This window comes from Aquila chrysaetos, chromosome Z (genome assembly GCF_900496995.4).
Source record: "Aquila chrysaetos chrysaetos chromosome Z, bAquChr1.4, whole genome shotgun sequence".
Classification (NCBI taxonomy): domain Eukaryota; kingdom Metazoa; phylum Chordata; class Aves; order Accipitriformes; family Accipitridae; genus Aquila; species Aquila chrysaetos.
This window is the reverse complement of record NC_044030.1, coordinates 59,431,313-59,450,878: the sequence shown is the minus strand read 5'-3', so window position 1 is coordinate 59,450,878 and position 19,566 is coordinate 59,431,313. Positions and strand designations below refer to the sequence as shown.

General features: G+C 44.5%; 1 protein-coding gene and 1 long non-coding RNA gene across 6 annotated transcripts; one reads left to right on the top strand and one right to left on the bottom strand.

Annotated features, from left to right (window-relative positions):
- Window positions 1-243: 243 nt before the first annotated feature.
- Window positions 244-13,951, bottom strand: TMEM171 (transmembrane protein 171). Of its 5 annotated transcripts, none has more exons than XM_030005135.2 (5): window positions 13,822-13,951; window positions 8,155-8,283; window positions 6,954-7,678; window positions 5,067-5,208; window positions 244-566 (listed from the first exon to the last, which is right to left on the bottom strand). In XM_030005135.2, the coding sequence occupies exons 3-5, from the start codon at window positions 7,582-7,584 to the stop codon at window positions 341-343; spliced, it is 999 nt and encodes a 332-aa protein (XP_029860995.1). In that variant the 5' UTR covers window positions 7,585-7,678; window positions 8,155-8,283; window positions 13,822-13,951; the 3' UTR covers window positions 244-340. The 5 variants fall into 5 exon arrangements, with proteins under 5 accessions (XP_029860995.1, XP_029860992.1, XP_029860993.1 ...); XM_030005132.2 differs by having other exon boundaries at window positions 8,155-9,777; window positions 13,822-13,947; XM_030005133.2 differs by lacking the exon at window positions 13,822-13,951 and adding an exon at window positions 8,355-13,530 and having other exon boundaries at window positions 8,155-8,245.
- Window positions 13,952-14,118: 167 nt separating this feature from the next.
- On the top strand, window positions 14,119-16,464 carry LOC115337099. Its single transcript, XR_003922028.1, has 2 exons — window positions 14,119-14,309; window positions 15,347-16,464. It is a non-coding gene; the product is annotated as an uncharacterized LOC115337099 (long non-coding RNA).
- The last annotated feature ends 3,102 nt before the right edge of the window (window positions 16,465-19,566 follow it).

The following is a 19,566-nucleotide window of genomic DNA, read 5'->3' as shown; positions in this document are numbered from 1 at the left end:
TTTGAAGCTCCAACCAGATTTAATTAAAATAAACAAAAAAAGTTGGTCTCTACTTAGCGCCTCCATTATATAAAGAACAACTAAAAATAGAAACTGAAGCTGTAATGGAACAAAATGAGCATTTAACATTCTTGCAGTGAACTGAATCCCTTCAGACTACTTGCTCAGAAGCCCAGCATTATCTAATATTTCTTGAAGCCCAAATTAATCATTTACGCTTTTTGATGAAAAATTAGACACAGCCAACGTTATTGCTTTTATTACAAAATGTAAATAAATTCAAAAATTGTAAATCTAGGTGTACAACTTAATTTAAAAATGAAGTCTAACTGACAGTCCTCTATGAGCTGGTATCAGATGTGGCTAAGGAAATAGATGAAGAAGATGAAGAAGATGGAGAATATTCATTGTTTGTTATTGATGCTTTTTCTTCATATTGTGGAGGCGATTCAGAGGAGAGGTATAGCATCGGTAAAATATCTGACGGTGAGCTGCTTCCAGAAATTGTATATATGGTTTCATAGTCTCTAACAGCAACTGTTCTTCCATCATCTGCAAGCTGTGCTCTATAAAACACAAACCAGCATATTAGCATAATTCATTTCTCTACTGTGAGTGAAATTCCACTTGACTTACATAAACACACATGTATGCACACGCTCCCTAAAAATCCCTGAAGCAAAGAACTTGCATAAGCATTAGGATTTCATTCTGTGGGCTACATTATGACTCATATGAAAATTCTATTACTTCAGAGGGGATGGGCAAACAACCTCCCTTCTAACCTTTCACATCACCAGCCACAGCCTGGCTTATGGGTATTAGCTGCTTCTGGCAGGGCTATCTCACAATCTTACTAAATCTTCTTATGATCTTCGCTTCCTAATGTATCTTCCCTTTTGTAGTCTATCACATACACACTGTTCCCTTCCCTTAAGAAAGACAGTACCTAGACTTAGAATTGCATCACAAAAATCACAGTCCTTAGCCATTTGAGATCTTACATGAAAGGCAACTTGAAACTTTTATTAAGCTTTCCAGCAACCCATGACAGACATAAGGAGCAGCATTCCAGCTCAGAGCTGGAGAAACAGAAGCAACTGAACATGACCAGACTGCTAAGTTCCCAGTGACAGTCAAGGAGGGCAGCCAAGTATTCATTGCCCTCCTCTGACCATCATAACTGGATCCCAATCGGTTGCACCCACATGGTTCTGGTACCCTGCTCATCTCCCCCTGGAGTTCGCCCTCAACATATTGCTTCAGCTGCTTCCCAAGGAAAGGGAAGAACTCGTTCCTCATGACTCACTCCCAGAGCTGACTCTTGCCTTTTTGCATACATCTGTACCCGCACCAATACCGCATGAGGAGCAGGAATACAGAGCATAGTCACCTCATCTTCAGTGCTGTTACTGGCATGTGAGGGTGTGTGTTTAAAGGAGAGAGAAGAGAACATACTACAAGACAAATGCTGAAGTGCTATGTAACAGACTGCAGGAAAAAAACAACCGCTTCTGGGATCACCGTGGCTCAGCTTCCTACAAGCTCTCTCATCCAGCACAGCCTCCACCACAGCACCTGCTGACAAAACATGCAGCAATGGACTGAAGAGGCAAATCACATTTGCCTAGTAACCACCCATGTATGAAATGGGTATTCCCTTCCACCTTTGGGATCTTCAACCATCGCACTATGTTAGGAGGAACAAGGCCACTGCTTCTCCTCCATGAAAGGGCTTGGGAACCAATTTGCACTAGTCAGGATGCCATGGCTGCTACCAAGTGCTGAGACATGGGAAAACATGATTGAGTGAAATACCCAGAGGTGGTATCAACTCACAGGGTCTCTGTGAGGACCTTAGGGAGCACGGAGGGGCAACAGCTAGAGCACCACCAGCCGCAGAACACCAAAGCAGGATGTCAGCCTTTCTGCATCCAAGGCTGTGATGTTTCGTCCACTCCACTAGAAACTGCCCCAACAATCTGGGCTACAAACTGCCTCTTTGCGTACATACATTCACAAGACAGAGAAGTCAAGACAGGCAACTGATGACGATTAAGCTGATGGGATCACACACAAAGTTCAGAGCACCAGAACTGGACATTCGTGGGTTGAGGCCGTTGATCCAGCTGTAGGGGATTTTGTAGGAGAATGGGTGAAGGAAAGAGGGGTCACCTGGTATGTGCACCAGCAGGGAGAGCCCAGAAGAAGTCTGAGGAACTAGCTTTTTTGCCATTCCCCCACTGTCCTTTGTTTTTCCTTTTTCGGTTTCCTTTTTCAGTACATTGCAGGATGTACTGCTTGCATTCTTTCACACCTTTGGATAATCCACACATTTTACCAAGCACATGGGCAGGCAGCCCACTCAGGGCCTGAAATTACAGGGTAGAGAGGACTTGTGGCCCTCAGTTTTGTACATTGTACTTTTACAGATAGGTGGTACAAGTGTCACTCTGTCTCTCAGCTGCTTGTAAGGCTACAGCAGAACATGTATGTTCTTATATTTCTCTCAGTTATCCACTCCAGTCTGGTCTTCTATATGTATTTAAACTGAAATGTTTTTTAAGGGTGCCCTTAGACCATACTTGAATTGGCTGCCTGAGGGTTACCAGAGGTCCAGGTTCACACTCAGGGCAAGTCATTTCTCCACACATCCATTTGCTTTGTATGTACATCTGGGATGTACATGCCAGAAGGGAGTTACAGCGCATGCAGGAACTGTAGCACAGACAGGCTCAGTGTGGTGCCTAACTGCAGGACTAACAGCAGCTGGTATGAAACACCTTCCAGCTGTGGACGCCTTCACCCAGCCCAACAAGAACACAGACACTTCATGTAAATTCCTTCTTTCAGCAGCAGGAGTTTATTTTCTCTCCTGCTTGCTCTGGGTGCCCTTTGACTGCAGTAGTATAGTTCTGAGAGCTGATATATTTCACTTGCAATCTGAGAACAGGCAAAGACTTTTATACTTAATAAAATGTTTCTTCACACAACACTTTGTGCCTGGTCATGAGAGCCACTGCTCTCTGGAAGGCACTTTTGCTTGATCAACCCTGACATCCTTCTCATCCCCACATCTACCCTTGTCATCCTGAACTGGCAGGTGTTTAGGGCACTGAGTAATCAACAGATTCTCATCAGCTTTGTACAGAAAGTACTCTCTCTGAAAAAATTTAAGTGGAAAAACAGCAGACTAAATGAATGATGTGTGTAGCTAGGGTTTATTAGGCATTGCATCCTTCAGCACAAGTCATCAACCTCAAGCTGGACCTCAGTCAGTGGGAACCAAACACTGAGCATCTCCCTTCCCATGTGGTATGTACACAATAATTTTTTTGTTTGGGGGCCAGTCCCACTGTGCACTAGAGAGTGTTGCACTAGTAGCAAGAAAGAGTGAGTAGGGTTTTCAATAGAGAGGTGTTTATTCCATGTTAAAAAAAAAAATATTTTGAGAAAAGGCAGAAGGACAGTCTGGCTTGTGGTAATAGCAACAGAAAAAGGCATCTGCTGTCTCCAACAAAGATGGGGAGAAAATGTTTAGAGGAGGGCACTAGGAAATGGAAGACAGTATGAGGAGTTGATGGTGATTGACTAGAGAACAGTGTGTCGCACAGTGGGGCTGAGCCTCAAGAATTCACCAGGTATACTTCAAAAGATGACTAAAAAACCACAGACATGGCTGCACACAGCATGGTAACAAGAATAAGCACCATTGCCAACACAAGTATCTTCCTCCTGCAGCATTTAGGTCTTTGGGCAGGAAGAGGGTTCGTGCTTGCTTGCTTCAAAAGGAAGATTAGCACTAGAGTTTTGAAGAAGTACCGACATCAGGCACACAGCTGGTACAGCTGGTCATGGAATGCACTGCCTCATGTGAGCAGAGAAGTCTAGAGTATAGTGGAAAGCTATTAAAGCAGTGGCCCAACAACTACTACAACTGGATGCAACCAGGCAGGCTGGGGGTCTTGCTGCAGTGACGGTGCTTAGAATGCTGTAGGTACAGTCTTGTAAACTAAAGTAGTTCAATGAAAAAGTCCCACACCACCTACTGACTCACAGATCAAAACCAAGCTGGCATAGGACCTTCCAAAAGGTAAAGCCAAGTCAATTCTGGATCATTAAGGGCCTGAAAGTAAGTTGGGAGCTCTAGGCATGTGGCATCTAGCTCTCCTGGCCAGATCTAGTTCTGGCTCCTAGTATGTGGCCCTTGCAGTGACCTTCTTCACCCTCAAGTTAGCAGCCCACTGGCAGTAACACACAGGGAATAAATGACCCTGCAAGTTCTTGTGGTGCAGACAACTCTTCAGTCAGTTGCCAGCTCTTGCTCCCTGCGCTTGGTGGTGGCAGCATCTAGCAAATCAGCTGTACTCAGTGTATAGAAGGGTGGCTGCATGGGTAAGGTACAACATCTTGAGATGAAGTTGGCACTGCAACCTCCCTTTTAAGCTCCCTGGAGCCTCCTGCTCTACTCCTGCAGTATCAAGGTATCCTCTTATCTCAACACACTGCCACTGCAGCAACAAGGCAGACCAGCACGGCAGGTCTCACTTCCTCAAAGCAGTGAGATAAGGGTCACAGGGAGAACAGAATACACTAACATGGCGTTCCCAGGGTCACAGGGCCTGGGGATAGCTGTCATGAAGGGCTCGCTGCATTGATTCTATAGAGGCTTCCTAAAATCTGGCAGTGTAGATATCATGCTACTGGGGCACTGCTGTCAGGGGCACTTTCTCTTGGACAATCTGTGGAAGAAATCTAATCTAAGTATATTTAATAAGGCCACGGATTTAAGGCTTTGTTTTCACTTCAGAAGTTCTTTTCAGTCATAATAAACTGGTAAGAATTCAAGCTTCATGAAGGACACTCTGTGGTTTGTGATACCCCTTTTACACTAGGGTATTTTAATGCCATTTCAAGTAAGGTATCCAAAGTTAGTCAAGTGATACACTAGAAAACTTTGTAGTGCCTAGTAGAGAGTTAATTCACAGTGATTATTTAAGAACATTGTCTTGGATACCTTGAGAAACAGCTCAGATTTCCAAAGCCAAAGAAGAAAACGGTCTTACCCATCACTGAAGATAGAGTGGTATGGTGGAGGGTTTTCACTTGTAGGCAAAACACTTGACATAAGACAATGTGTCACAGTTGGTGACACAGCGTCTGCAAAATAAGGAGGTGGTGGAGGTGGGAATACCATTACAGCATCACCTAGGAAAAAAACACACCAATTACTACATCTGAAAAATTGAGCACTACTGTTTATTCTAACTGTATCCTAGAATATTTCCTGTCCTTGGAATTACAGTATTTGTACTTGTCTACCTTTTAAGATAAAATGCAATGATCCCACATACAGAACTGTTATATTCTGGGCTGTTAAAGTACATTGGAGTTAAGTTCAAAACCCAAATTATCCCAAAATAAAGATGCAGCATATTCATAAATGGAAGATTTCATTTAGAAAATACAGCTGTGCAGGGAACATGTTCCATCTAGCTAAGACACAAACCTCTTTACTGTTGGCTGTCTTCCGAAACTGTACACAGTTACTGTTGGCTTACTTTAAGGGTCGGCAAGTATTCAGTTTTCCTCACATATCTAAAATAGGGCAGTTTAAGTTTCTCCACATCTACTGCAGTGTTACAACAAAAGTATTCAAGTCATTAATGGTTCTGGTGATTGGTTTTGTGTGCCTTGACAGTTTGCCTACTAAATTACTTGTACCTGAAGGTGCACTACTAACATTAGTACCACGACACTATTGATACATAATTCATTATTAAGTGTATTCAGTACTAAGTGCAGCGTATCTGCCAATTTCAACTTTGCAATTGAGGAGTTTCAATTTTTTTTTTTTTTTTTTAAAAAACAGAAAGTTTGTATCAGTCACCAAGCTTGCATAATTTATATAAACATTCACAGCTGCCTGGCACCTTTCTTCCTTCGAAGTTTGTGTGCAGAGACAGGTCAGGGAGCATCAAAAATGTTGAGTGAGGTGGGGGGTGTTTTTTAGCTGAGTCACCAGTGTTCCAGAATGTCACTATGCCAACCAGACCTCAGCCTTCAGCCTTTCAGTTTTACTTTTCTTGATGGAAGAGGAATCCACTAATTTTGCTTTCTTGCCTTTAAAGACTATCTGCATTCCTTTTTATGACCCTTGGATTTATCCTGGTGGCTGGAAAACTGACTTTAAACCCTCACGTTTTCTGAGGGCCACCAGGTTACAGGTCTGTACACTGGCTTGACAGGCAGAAGGAAAAAAAGTTTTGCATAATGGATTTCAAGTCCAGTCAGTCAGATGACAGTCAACCAATACTACAATTGACTCATTAATCCTTTCTGAGAGCTAGAAAGTTACCCGCATAATCTATGCACAGAATGTATTCATGGGGTATTAAAAGCAGTGCTATATGCAGGGGAGCATTCCCTGCTAACATACCACATTTACTCAAATACTGTGCAATTAACAGAAGCATCTTGCAATTACATCTCTGACTGATGGAAGATGTGGCCATGACAAAAAAAAAAAATACAACACACTGCTTAGGAATCAGATTCTTTGTTTAAGGGGTCAGAGCTCAAGGCTAAAATAAATCTTAAATATAGTCACAGAAGTCATTAGACCTGTGATTTGCAGTGTCAGCTACACCCTTGGTGAAAGGAAGTGGGTTTGGACTCATTTGTGTCAGATGACATGGCTTCTTTTGCACAGACAGTCAGACCTTTCTTTTTATGCCAAAGGAGAGGTGTTACCTTTGAGAGAAAGGTAACTGAACTGACCATGAAGTAAACATACAAGGCAAAGCAACATTATTCTGTTTTGGCTGGTTTGACATGCCATGCCAGAACCGACATGCTTAGAGCTCAAGTGAGTAATATTCAGAGGTAAATCATGAGGGGAAAAAAAATCCCTACAAACTCTCAAATGTAAAGTTCACACATTATTTACCCACCTACTGTAACCTGAAAAGAGTCAGGGGTCTCAGGATGTTCTTCACTTTCGCAAGATTCTTGGTTGAGATTTAAGTTTTGTTTCTTTTTAACATGAGCTATCACGAAGAAACACAACCCAGTGAGCACAATCAAAGGTCCCATGATTTGAAGTGACAGGAATCCACAGCCCTGGAGGTCCACATCAGAACTGCCGGTGTGGTTGAGCTGTATGCTGTGCCAGCTGGGGCTGCAGCCAGGAACCCAAATGCCCAGGATGCTAATTAGCATTCCACTAGTTAAAAACAGGAATCCAAATATAAGAAACTGGGCAAACTGACAGCTACCGCGACAAAAAATAAGGCTGTACACCTGCTCATTTTGCAATTGTCTTTGTCTTATATACAGCCTAGCCCTTGATCGTGCCAGTAAAACACAAACCAGTCCAGTTACAGCAAGTATGGGCCCCGCAGCCTTGAGGACCTCATTACAGTCACTGAAGGTTCCAGATGGGCACGACTGGAGAATAAAGACTGAAAGCAGGAATCCAGCGCAGAGCAACACAGCTCCAAAAACAAAAAGGAAAAAAATAAGTTTCCCATGTTGTCCATTATTTCCTTCACCTCCTGGTGCAGGAACAGCCACTGGATACATTACAACAGAATCTCCTCAAGCAGATGAGTTGTTTTTTTGGTTGTTTTTTTTTTTTTTTCCTGTTAGCATTAAGTGGCAGAAAACTACAGTAGATCTGTGAACATGAAAATACACAAATCAAAAGAGGAAAAAAACCCCCAGTGCGACTAGCTACTTTATAACATTTACTTCTGCATTTGCTACTCAGCCTATATTGTACACTCCTGGTGTATTTTCTGTTTTGTAGTACCTCCATTATGGATGAAAGGGCCTAATCAAGTTTGCTGCTGTTGAATGCCGATGAAAAGACAGAACTTGCTTTACAGTTAGACTGAAAACACCTGTAATTGCTGTTGCACAGCTAAATGCATTGTTTCTTTAGATGCACAGTCTTATGATCAAGGGGATATTATTTTCAAAGGCTGAATCTTGGGAACAAGGACAGGCTAGCCTTCCCCCTGAAAACAGAAAGCTAGGGGAAATTTCTGTAGTGAATGACAGGAAGTGACAGCTCTTGAGAGAAAGAATCTTAATGCAAATGAGTATTGATAACTATTGGACTTTTTACAAAGTAAATCTTCTAATACATACCTTTTCGAAGTATATAAATCTTGCTTCTCCTTCCACAAGCAATAAAGACTTTTCTGTTTCTCTCCTTAAATCAGCTTCCTGTCCTATACTGCTGCAAGAGCAAGTACACAGAAGATTTTTCGTTCCGTTCTGAAAAGAAAAAAAAAAAAAAAAAAAAAAAGAAAAAAGCCATACTAAAGACTGTGTACTTCAAATCTCACTGATTCCATAGTTAGAGTTGGTAAGCAGACTGCTCCCACACTTCCTTTCAGCCTCCCCTACTCCTGAATCCTTTGTCTGTGCTCCAAGAAAGCTTTAAAAAGAAATATAAAACATGTCTCCCAGAAGGCTTCTGAGCCCACAGGAGTCTAGATTCAGAAGTAAAACAGAAGGTAGTGCTGAGGCCAATAACAGTCCATATGGTAGTATGGATGACAAATCTGCTGGATGTGGACAAACTGGGGTGGGGAGTACCACTCAGTGAGCTCTAGGAAAAAAAAAAAAAATTCTACCATTACCCACAAGGAAGTTTGTGCTGCTCTGACACTCTGGCCTACAGGGCTCAGATTGACACCTGTACTCCATACCACGGTGACTAGCAACCACAGAGATTTCAGTCCAAGTGGCTACTATCCATCAAAAGCCAACCTGAAACCCAGGGGAATTTCAGACTATGGAAAATAGTAAGTCTAGACTGATCATGAGAAAGCTGTCCCCCACCAAGTGTAGGAAGTACTTCAGCATGCTCATATTGCAGTGTTTTAACACTGCTCTCTTCCCCTCACCAGCAGTCTCCCATGACAGACAACTTCTTCTACAGCTTGGATTTATCAGGAAGGATATATAGGGACTAGAGGAGTTTGTCACAGATGGAAGCAGGGAATGGGCTTGTTACTACTGTTTGTTAGTTAACCTTCAGCCTTTCCTCTACCAGTTTCCACTGCCCTGCTACTAATTCAGATGACTGGGAGCTAAAAGTCAAGTTAGATTGACACCTCCTTACATATGCCTTAAAAACTTATTCCACAAGAAAAACAAAGTATTATGTGATTTCTGGAAGCAAACTGTTGAACATGTGTCAGCCACAACAAGCTTCACGTCACTCCCCAGTAACTGCAGTGCCCCACTGGGATGAAAACAAAACACAACCATAAAACCCACTAGTCACTCAAATACATAGTTATCTGTCTGCGATGCAAGGCAATCTATCAAGTCACATCACTTAGCCACTTGTAAGACTAGGACCCGATTAAAGAATCAGCTGAGCAGATACACGAATGATGAAGTTATTAAATGCTTTACTGCTGAACATCAAACCAGACCCCCAGCAGCACAGAAGAAGGCAGAGAGCAGCATGCAGGTAGAAGGCCCAATAAGCGTGAGACTTGATGGGCAAGGAAACAGGCTGCACCACACAGCAAGAAAGCCACTGCAGGAAGCAACAAAGTCTCCCAGCTCGCTATCTTGAATAGCAAAACTGAGGGGGACCCTCCTTAATGCATCCCATTACTGTGGTCAGTTAATTTGTAAACTATGTCTGCTAAGTGTTTCTTCACTGTTCTGAATTCAGTCTATCCCTCAACTAAGACTGCTTTGAAAAACTGCTAACTGAGGGTCCCTTGGCAGAAGAGTCACAGCTTCACTCTGGAAAAAAAGAAAAAATGGTTATAGAGAGCACTAAAGATAGGACAGTATGTCACGAAAAAGAAGTTAAAGAAATTCTGATAGATTTCAAACTGAAGACCTTTAGCCAGGCACACTTTTAATCCTGCATGAGCGGGAGTCAGTTTTGGGGCTCTGCTTCTGAGCAGAGAAAATGGATTAGGTTGATCACTCCTTCCTTGATTTCGCTGGTCTTTCCTAAGTTAATAAAATTGTTTCTCGTAACTGCATACGCTCCTTCATGTTTAGAAATGTTTCCCATTTTCATAATTGATCTGAGGTGACTCAGATTTACTGACCTACCAATAAATGCACAAAACTGAGAAAAGGGCCTCTGAAATAGAAAAAAACCCCAACCAACCAGAAAAGCCCCGTTTCAGACACAACTGTCTTGAGATATTTTTCTGCTGAGGCACATTAACCATTGTAACAGCAATACACTATAATTAGAGAGAACTCTGAATCCTTTCTTCGCAGTTCCTTCTAGGGAAGAAAACATGGAAATAAGTACAAGTAAATTAGGACAAAAGGAAATAATGCAAGGGAAAAAAAATTCAAACACTTAGCCCTTAAAAAGAAAAATCTAGAGATTTGTTCTCATTACTCCAACACAGCGCCTGCTTCTTTTCCACCATTCTTCTTGTTATGAGATTAAGTTAAAACACACATTAGAAATGAAGCATGTGCATATTTTCTTAATTCCTTCAGGCCACAAAAGAAAGAACATTCAGAACAGTCTGTTGTGGCTTTGAAGATGAAAGCCACAGATTTTATGCTGCAAAATCCAAGGGAGGACTAATTTTCATTTACGCTACCACCAAATTTTAATAGAAAACCCAGTGCAAGATTAAGCTTTATTTCTTGTATTTCAAGAAAAACTATTTTAAGAAAGAAGCAAGCCTTATATTGGCTATGTGAGTGAAATATTTCCATCTGATATCTCCACAGGCATCTTGACATAAAGGAATTTTCCCTTCATATTGAACCCAAGTCTGAGAGCAGACATGGAAATACCAGGTCAGAAACTGCTAGAACAAAATCCGGTAGTGTGGAGGCAGTTAAGCGTGAGGGAAGAGGGAGCTGGAAACATAGCTTGTAAAGGAAGTCTGGTTATAAGCTTAACTTGATATAGTGCTTTACCCTTTTATAAGTCTGGCTCATGCCATGTATATAGAACAGGAAGTAACATCACAGTTTCTTGTAATTTTTCTGTGTAACGCTTCTTTTGCAACTTTCACATTATGGACAACTCCAAAGATTTTAAAATACAAGTTTTAATGATGAAACTGGGACTTCTTGCTTTCTGTTTGAACCTTCAGAGTCCATATTGTCCAAGATTTCCACTGCAAACACCAGGGCTATAATTTTACTCCCCCTTACTCATATGAAATTTGATAGCCCCATGCAGTCATATGAATACAGGAACTGAGGATTAAAAGAGAGAAGCATTGGAAGAATTAAAACACTGCTGTCCCTCTGTTTTATGTTTCCCAGAGTAGGCCCTGTTCCTGCTCTTTCACTTGCAAAAGCACCCAATCATTTCATGCAGAAGGATCAGGTCTAGTCTGTATTGTTATTTCAAGAACTACGATACCCTGTCAGTTGTAGTCCACAATGGAAACCCAATTAGAAGTCACAAGCCATCCTTTTCAAGAGTTTTCCATTTAAGTGTTTTCACCCATACTTCCAGTTTTTTAACTGCTACTGGGAAGTTGCCACTGCCATTGTGTGATTTTTAATTTTTTTTTTTTTAATTTTTAATTATTTTTTTTTCTTCCCTAGTTTCAAATTAAACCATGACTCCTGATAGGACAAGCTACCTGGAAGGAAAAGTCCTCTCAACTTCATTCAGTTTAACTTCCATGTCAAAATATGAATGGCTTTCCACTTCCTCTCACTCTCTGTATCTAATTTCCTCCTCCATTCACATCTGCCTCTGTACCTGTGCCATTTTCTGTTCTTTATCATATCACAGTTTCACCACTGGATTACACTCTTGACATTCAGCAGAAACACCCATACATGAGCACAGCTGGTTAAAGTAAATTGGAGTTTGCCATCTTCATCCCCACGCTCTTCCCTCCTCATGGTGTTTTTAATCACTTATATGAAGACCTTGGGGGAAAGGCCCCACAGGATGTACATTCAGTTTTCCACTTTCAAGCAACATTAAGATTACAAGTTTTGAGATGTCAAATATATCCAATTTGATCTCATGTATGCAGTCTCTAATTAGTCCCTGATGGTGCTCATCTCACAGTGTAAGAGGGGTAACGCTATGTTGTTATTTATGACCATTGCACGTGGGGCAGAAGTCAATGTCTGGAGAAGTGCTGGAAAGCAGCTGCAGTACGAATTTCCAGAAAATGGCATGAATCCTGCCAGCCTCCAGACACGTGTGCCAGGGATCCTTCTCACCACAAACTGGCAGAGTCAGGGATTCTGACCTGTACCAGACAGAACTGCGCTCCGTGAAGAAGCTGTCAACTACTATCCCTGTGGGCTACAGGAGAAAACCAGCTGGAGTAAAAGCTGGTCCACAAACGTTCCCCCCTTACTTTGGCAGGGAAGAGTCCCAATGCCATGGTTGGATGCAAGGACCCCAAAAGGACGTCTAGACACAGAGAGGAGCTTGCAAAGCAAAGTTTGGTAACCTATTGGTTGGATGCCATGCAGGCAACTAGGACAGCACCTAGATTAAACAACGGGCTCTGAAGGGTCCCATGTATGTGGGTGGGATGCTTTTTACATGACGCACTGGTGGCACGCAAGAGCCGGGACAAAGCAACTCCTATTTTCTGGAGTACCTGCAAGGAGACTGGGGGGAAGGTAGATGGACACAGTTAAAGCCAGAGCTGACTTTGTTCAGACAAATAACACAAGACAAAGCAATTTCTGGCAAATTCTGGGAAGGTCTGCCCCATGGGGCTGAGTACCCCAAAGCAGCAAAAGACACATGCAGAGACATACAGATCTTTGAGAGGAGAGGATACGACAGTGACCACCAGGAAGATGTAGGACTCCAAAAGCTGCCCAAAGCCTTCCTGCCCCAGTTTCTTGATGTTGGCCTGGGGCATTAAACCACAGCCAACTCATGGACAAGCAATTAAGCTCTACTCCATCTGGGAAAAGCTGCATCCCATGGCATACTCCTCCTCATGCACCAGCCCAGTTTTCAACAGAAATGGACCATGCCCTGAACATGCATCATGCTGGAGCGAGGACTGGGGCAGGGCAGCCTGTCCATCACCTCCCTGCGAAGGAGCAGCACCTGGCTCGCACAGGGCCAGCCCATCACCCTAGTGAGAGCCTCCTCGCCAGTGCCTTCCCAGCCGTGTGCCACCAGCAGCAACCGGAGCATTGCATGTCAGCAGAATAACTTGCAGAGGCCCCTTCAGAGACATCCCGTCCTCTCACAGGGATGGCGTAAAGGTCACTGCAGGGAAGCAGTGTGGGGAGCGGTGGGCTCCACAGGGAGGAGATAAAGAGGCTCTTCTTACCCCAGGACATTCACGCCCTCGGTAAGCGACACGCAGGGGCACAGCCCCAGCCTCTACCCTTGAGGGGAGTAAAAAACACGGCAACGACAGCGGCCGAGCCGCCGGCTGCCGCTGCAAGACACGGCACAAACCCACCCGCCCTCCGCGGCCCCCTCACTGCGGGCAGCCGGAGGACGAGCCGCCCTCCAGCAGCGCCCGCCTCCCGACAGAGAGCCTGCCCGCCGGAGGCGTCCCCCTCTCCTCACACCGGCGTTCCCCGGCTTCCCCCCGCCCCGACCCCCGGGGGAGCGGCCGGGCACCGCCCGCTACTTTCGCGCCCGCCCGGTCGCTTTCTTCAACCCGCGGCGGGAGCTGTGCCGGCCACCGGGGGCCCGGGGAAGCGCCCCGCCATGGCGGCACGCAGCGGGGCGTCCTCCGCGCGCCACGGCACGGCCTCGGGGCCCGGCGGCCGCCCCCAGGGGCGGACAGAGCGGAGCCGGTGCGGGAAAGGGTCGGCGGCGAAGGGCGCTTAGCACCCGCCCCTTACCTGGCCGCAGTGCGAAGGACTGCGGCAGTGCAGCCGGCGCCGCTATTTAAGCACCTGCGCCAGGCGGCGCGCACCTGGGCGGTGGCGGCGCGGGGCAGGGCTGAGCCGAGCCGAGCCGAGCCGAGCCGCCCCGGGGCCCCGTGGGCGCGGCGGCGGCGGCTGCTGCGGCACCGCCTCCCCCGGTACCGAGCGCCCCGCCCGGCGGCGGCCGCCTTGGCCGGCCGGCCGGCGTCGCCCCTCAGCCGCCCCGCCCCGCCCCGCCCCGCTGCGGCCAGGGCGCTTCCCGCCCTACCGCGGCCGTCAGGTAGGGGGCGGCCGCCGCGGGGGCGGCTCCGTCCCCCCTTGCCCACGGACCCGGAACGCTTCGGGGGGCTCTGCCGGCGGTCGGCTCCGCGGGGGGGCCCTGCCAGCTGCCCTGGCGGGTGAGGAGGAGGAGGAGGAGGTGCGAGGCGACGCCATTGTTAGTCACCCCGCCTCGAGGCGCTGAGGTAACCGGCCGCCCCTGGCGCTGGAGGCCAGGCTGAGGAGATCCTCCCGGCTGGTTGTGAGCCGGCTCCGCGGCGGTGCGGGTGTGTTTGCCGCCCGGCTGGGAGATCTCCAAGCTGATGGGCTGGCGAGCGGGCGCAGTTGGCTTGGCAGGGCCGTTGCAGGCGTCTCTGGAGGCGCGCGTACGTGGCCGAGGTCTAGTGTGCCCCTGAAATACTGGTGGCTTTGAGGTGAGGCAGGTGAGCAGCCCTCTCAGGGAGGTTGCGCTGCATGTCCCGTTTCAGGAGCCCTTGTTCTTGTGGTAGTCACTTTAGCCTTACCAAGGTTAGCCTTACTTCGGCACACTTGGGAACTTACTAGGCATTGAAGACTGGCCAAGCCTAGATGTGACTGATTTCCTTCAGTGGTGAGGTGGTTCAACCACTGGAAATGGGAGAAGGTACTTTCTCTCTTGCATGGTGGGTGCAGGCAGTGTGGAGGAAGAATCTGGCTTTGGTAGCAGAGATGAGAGAGCCGTGAAGTGCAAGAAGACAAGGAGCCGGGGGAGGAAGGTCGGGATGTGCCTGCCACTTGTAAAGTGGGTGCAGCAGTGGTAGGACCTGAATGACAACAGGGCTAAAGCTGCCCCACTGGTTAGGTGCAGCGTGGTATCTGGTGAGGTGTGAGGGAAACAATTTGGGTTTATGTGAGTCAAAATGAGAGGAGCCAGAACAGGTGTGAAAGGTGGAGTGATGCCCAGGCAATAGATGACAGGAGGAAAAGGGAGTGGATTAAAGTCTTGCTTGACAGGGAGATAGTTTGATTTGACAATGAGATTGGGGGAAAATGGGATATGTATGTTTTTGGAGGGGATCTGGATTTGGGTAGAGAACTAGGGAAAACTTGGAATTGAACGAAGAACCAAAGAGTGTATGAAAATACATGTGGGGTGTAGGAAGGGAGCTTGTGATGAGGTAGAAGGCTTCAAGCTTTCCAGAGTTACAGATTCCTGGATGGTAGTGACCCTTTGCTGTCTCAACTGTTTTATTTCCCAACTCAGCTACCACTGACGGGAAGGTGGGCTTCAGTTGTGAAACACTCGGGTACTGCTGTGAAGAGTCTCATAGTAAGGAGAGACTGGGAAGTAACGATTCCTGTATTTTGTGAAGAGTGAAGTATTTCAGTGAAGGAAAAAAACAGGGAATTAAAAAAACTGAATAGAACAAAAGCAGCACTGTTTGTTATGAACACAAGCTGAAACTGAAGTCTTGCAAAGAGTGAAAGAGCATCAAAAGATAATCAGACTATTTTATGATGTGTGACAACAGTGACACAAAGAGATTTAACTATGTTTATATGGCAGTTTTCTAATACCTGATTCTGGTTCTGTTGTTCTTCTAACATAGAGCTTTAATAATTTAAAAAAAGAGAAACATTTCTGTGGTGCTCATTTCTGTATGAAGTATTTTGTCAGGCTAAACTTTCTTCAGTTGTCTGATACCATTAAATGATTGGACTACTGCTGTGATATATGTTCTCTATCTTTTCCTGTTATGTAAATTTTTTTTTCCCATTATGTAAATATTTCTTGTACCAAACCTAACATGTCTTAAGAATTTTAGTCTTTTTTTAAAAAAAAAGGTCAGTCTTGACAAAAGTTAACAAGCTTTTTGGCCCACATCTACATGCGAATGATTCCTCTCTCCAAAGTTTGTCATCAGCTTTTCCCCTTCATCCATCACTTAGGTTTCTTGTAGTGTTGGGCTTCAGGGTTTGACACCAATGATGAAAGAAGGGATTTCAGGAATATCATTCTTCAGTTCGTGAGATTCTGACTCAGCCTGGTGTGAGTTTTCAGTGGATTAAGTGGATGTTGATTCCTGTCATATGACTACAGTCATAAAACTGTAATCTTGAGCCATATCCTGTGATTTAAGATAATAATTATTTTTTAACTTTTTTTTTTAAACTTTTAAGATAGTGACTGTTTAACTATGAGTAATGCATATTTTAATTCCAGAACCTAGGTGGTAATATTTGGCAAAAATGGAACCAAAGTGTTTTTCTCCATATGGGAAAGTATTGAGAGAAGTTGTTTCTGTTAAGTCTGGACATAGTTGTATGACAGTGTTTTTTGGATGTTGATGCTAATAGAGAAAATAAAGTATTTTGGACATAGTTGTATGACTGTTTTTTGGATGTTGATGCTAATAGAGAAAATAAAGTATTTTGGACTGGCATGGAAAGCAATCTTAGAGCTATGGAAAGCTACAGTGCATTCACACCTGGAGTATGACAGGGAACCCAGAACTACCAGAAAGTCGTTGCTTTTGAAATTATTTCTGGGGTCACAGTCAGTAACACTTATGAAGACAGTGACAAGAAGATTACCATTTGGGATGATGAGCAGAGAAATCTAGTTGTTGATAATTTATTGGTTGGGAATTAGTCAAGGCTGTTTTGATGGAAGCCACTACTTATAGCAATAATCTGATGAAATATAAATGAAAATTACTAACTTTGCATTCCTCTTTTTATTTTTTTTAATTAGCAAACATGCTTATAAATGTCAAAGCCATTCATGTGGTTTGGATTGTTTGCCTAATGACGATGGTCTCTAGAAACGAGAGCACAAATGCAGTAAGTAAGACTAAATGCTGGTCACTCCTAGAATAAAATTCCACTGTGCAGAAGAGATGGTAATCTGTTATGAGCAATATGAGACTGGTCAATAAAATCTTATCTGTCAGAGTAATTTTTCTCTTTTGAGATTAGATGTGCGAAATACTGGATGTGCTGAGATTGTGCTTCAGTTCAAAACACTGAATATGATTTGCAGAACTGTTCAGATGTTTGAAAACACAGTGAGAGAATCCAGACTGTCCTAAACTGTCCTGATGAGAATGGAACCACTAGAGAGATATCTCGTGTTTATAATTCATAGTGCACTTGGAAGCTTTTTGGTTCTGTTTTTCTGCAATTGTACAAGATCCTTGAGTCAAGGCTGGTGCTACTTGCTTTGTTTCAGTGAGAGCCGACATTTTATTAGTATACTTTGAAGCAAGAGCTGCTGAGGAACACATGGAGGTAACATGTAGTAAATTTTACTTTATGAATTCCAACTTGCTTGCTGTGATGGTGTGGACCAAATGAGATGATGGGGCAGAAGTCAAGAGTGACCCAGTTCTCCAACTCCCGTTAAGTTCTGTACAGCCAGTTCATAGCAAGCACTTGGTGTGCATAGAAACCACAAAGCTCAGCTGAATAGCTAAGAACTGTGTGTTTTGGTTTATTTAAGTTCTGGTAGACTCAAAAGAGCTATACTTAGAAATATGAGGATATAAAACTGTTTATTAGAATTGTCAATTCATAGGCTCAGAAATGACAAAAGCATTGCTGCCAACATTCAGTAAGCTTTTGAACGAAACTTAATTAACCCTGAAATAGTTCTTTGCAGTTTGCCAGATAGCTACAAAAGAACCACAGAAAAGAGTATCATGCTGGCTATACTGGAAGGGAGGGTGAACTAGGCATTGACACCCTCACCCCAGAACAGCAGCTGCCTGGGTCTGTGGCATTGTGCTCATGCAGCATACCCTAGTGACCTGTGAAGATCCCTCCTCCAGGAGGAACTGAGAAAGACCCAATTACAAAACCAAGATGACTGCTCTCTTCAGGGCCTGGGCATGCCAGGAGTGTTCATGACTTGGCTGGCAGTCACTGCCTCCTCTTCATAAGTCTTCTTTCCCACCCTTCCCCCCTGTACCTCTAAAAAAGTGTGTGAATGCAACAGTCTTGGTCAGTATTTCTGTTAGTAAATCATAGAATCATAGAATGGTTTGGGTTGGAAGGGACCTTTAATGGTCATCTAGTCCAACCCCCATGCAACGAGCAGGGACATGTTCAACTATATCAGGTTGCTCAGAGCCCCGTCCAACCTGACCTTGAATGTTTCCAGGGATGGAGCTTCTACCACCTTTCTGGGCAATTTGTTTCAGTGTCTCACCATCCTCACTGTAAAAAATTTCTTCCTTATATCTAGTCTAAATCTACCCTCTTTTAGTTTAAAACCATTACCCTTTGTCCTGTCACAACTGGACCTGCTAGAAAGTCCCCATCTTTCTTATAAGACCCCTTTAAGTATTGAAAGGAAATTAAGATGTTTAGAGAGAAGTGATTAAAAATTAATAAAATTCAAAGAGGTTATGCATTAACCCTAATAAAAATCAAATAGCATTGTTTTGGCCAGGAGAGGTAGAGCCATATCTCACATCTGCATCTTAATTTGTTGGATTTGCTTATCACACTTGCATTTCATTTTTAAGGGAAAGGCACGACAGATACTTCAGCTGGTGGCGCTGGTAACCCTTAACCTGTTGCATTGCACTGAGATGGCACTGGGATCAGGAAATGAAGGTAAGCCCTGTGAGTGCTCCTACAGTGCACCTGTCAGTATAGGGGTGTGCAGCAGACACCCCTTCCCTGGTTTAAGGCTGCGCTCATGGTCAGGAGTTGAAGCCCAAAGAAGGGCAGCTTGGTCATGCTGAGGAAGGAAGCAAAGAGGGATGTAAAGCTCTTCCATTTCTTCTCATCCAGTGCACACAGAGACTCAGTCTTGACTTGAGGAAACCTTTACCCCTGTAAGCTGCACATTTCTAAAGCAGTCTTAAAAGACCTGTAATTTTCTGTTTAACACTTAATTATCAGTGCCCTTATTTAAAAGGAACACGGGGCCAGTAGCTTGGGTATACACTTAACCAGGAGAAAATGCATGTTGATGGTGTGTCATTGATTAAGTTCAATTAACTTTTAAATGTAAATGAGTAAGTGGCCCCAGTCCAGGAAAAAGGACTCACTGCAGTGAGTCCTTTCCAGGAGAAACCCGTCACTACAACCCCTCACTACAAGAAAGACACTGAGGTGATGGAGTGTGCCCAAAGAAGGGCAATGAAGCTGGTGAAGGGTCTAGAGCACAAGTCTTATGAGGAGTGGCTGAGGGAACTGGGGTTGTTTAGCCTCGATAAAAGGAGGCTGAGGGGAGACCTTATCACTGTCTACAACTACTTGACACAAGGCTGTAGCAAGGTGGGTGTTGGTCCCTTCTATCAAGTAACTAGTGATAGGATAAGAGGAAATGGCCTGAAGTTGCACCAGGGGAGGTTTAGTTTGGGTGTTAGGAAAAATTTCTTCACCGAAAGGGTTGTCAAGCATTGGAACAGGCTGCCCGGGGAATTGGTTGAGTCACCATCCCTGGAGGTATTTAAAAGACATGTAGATGTG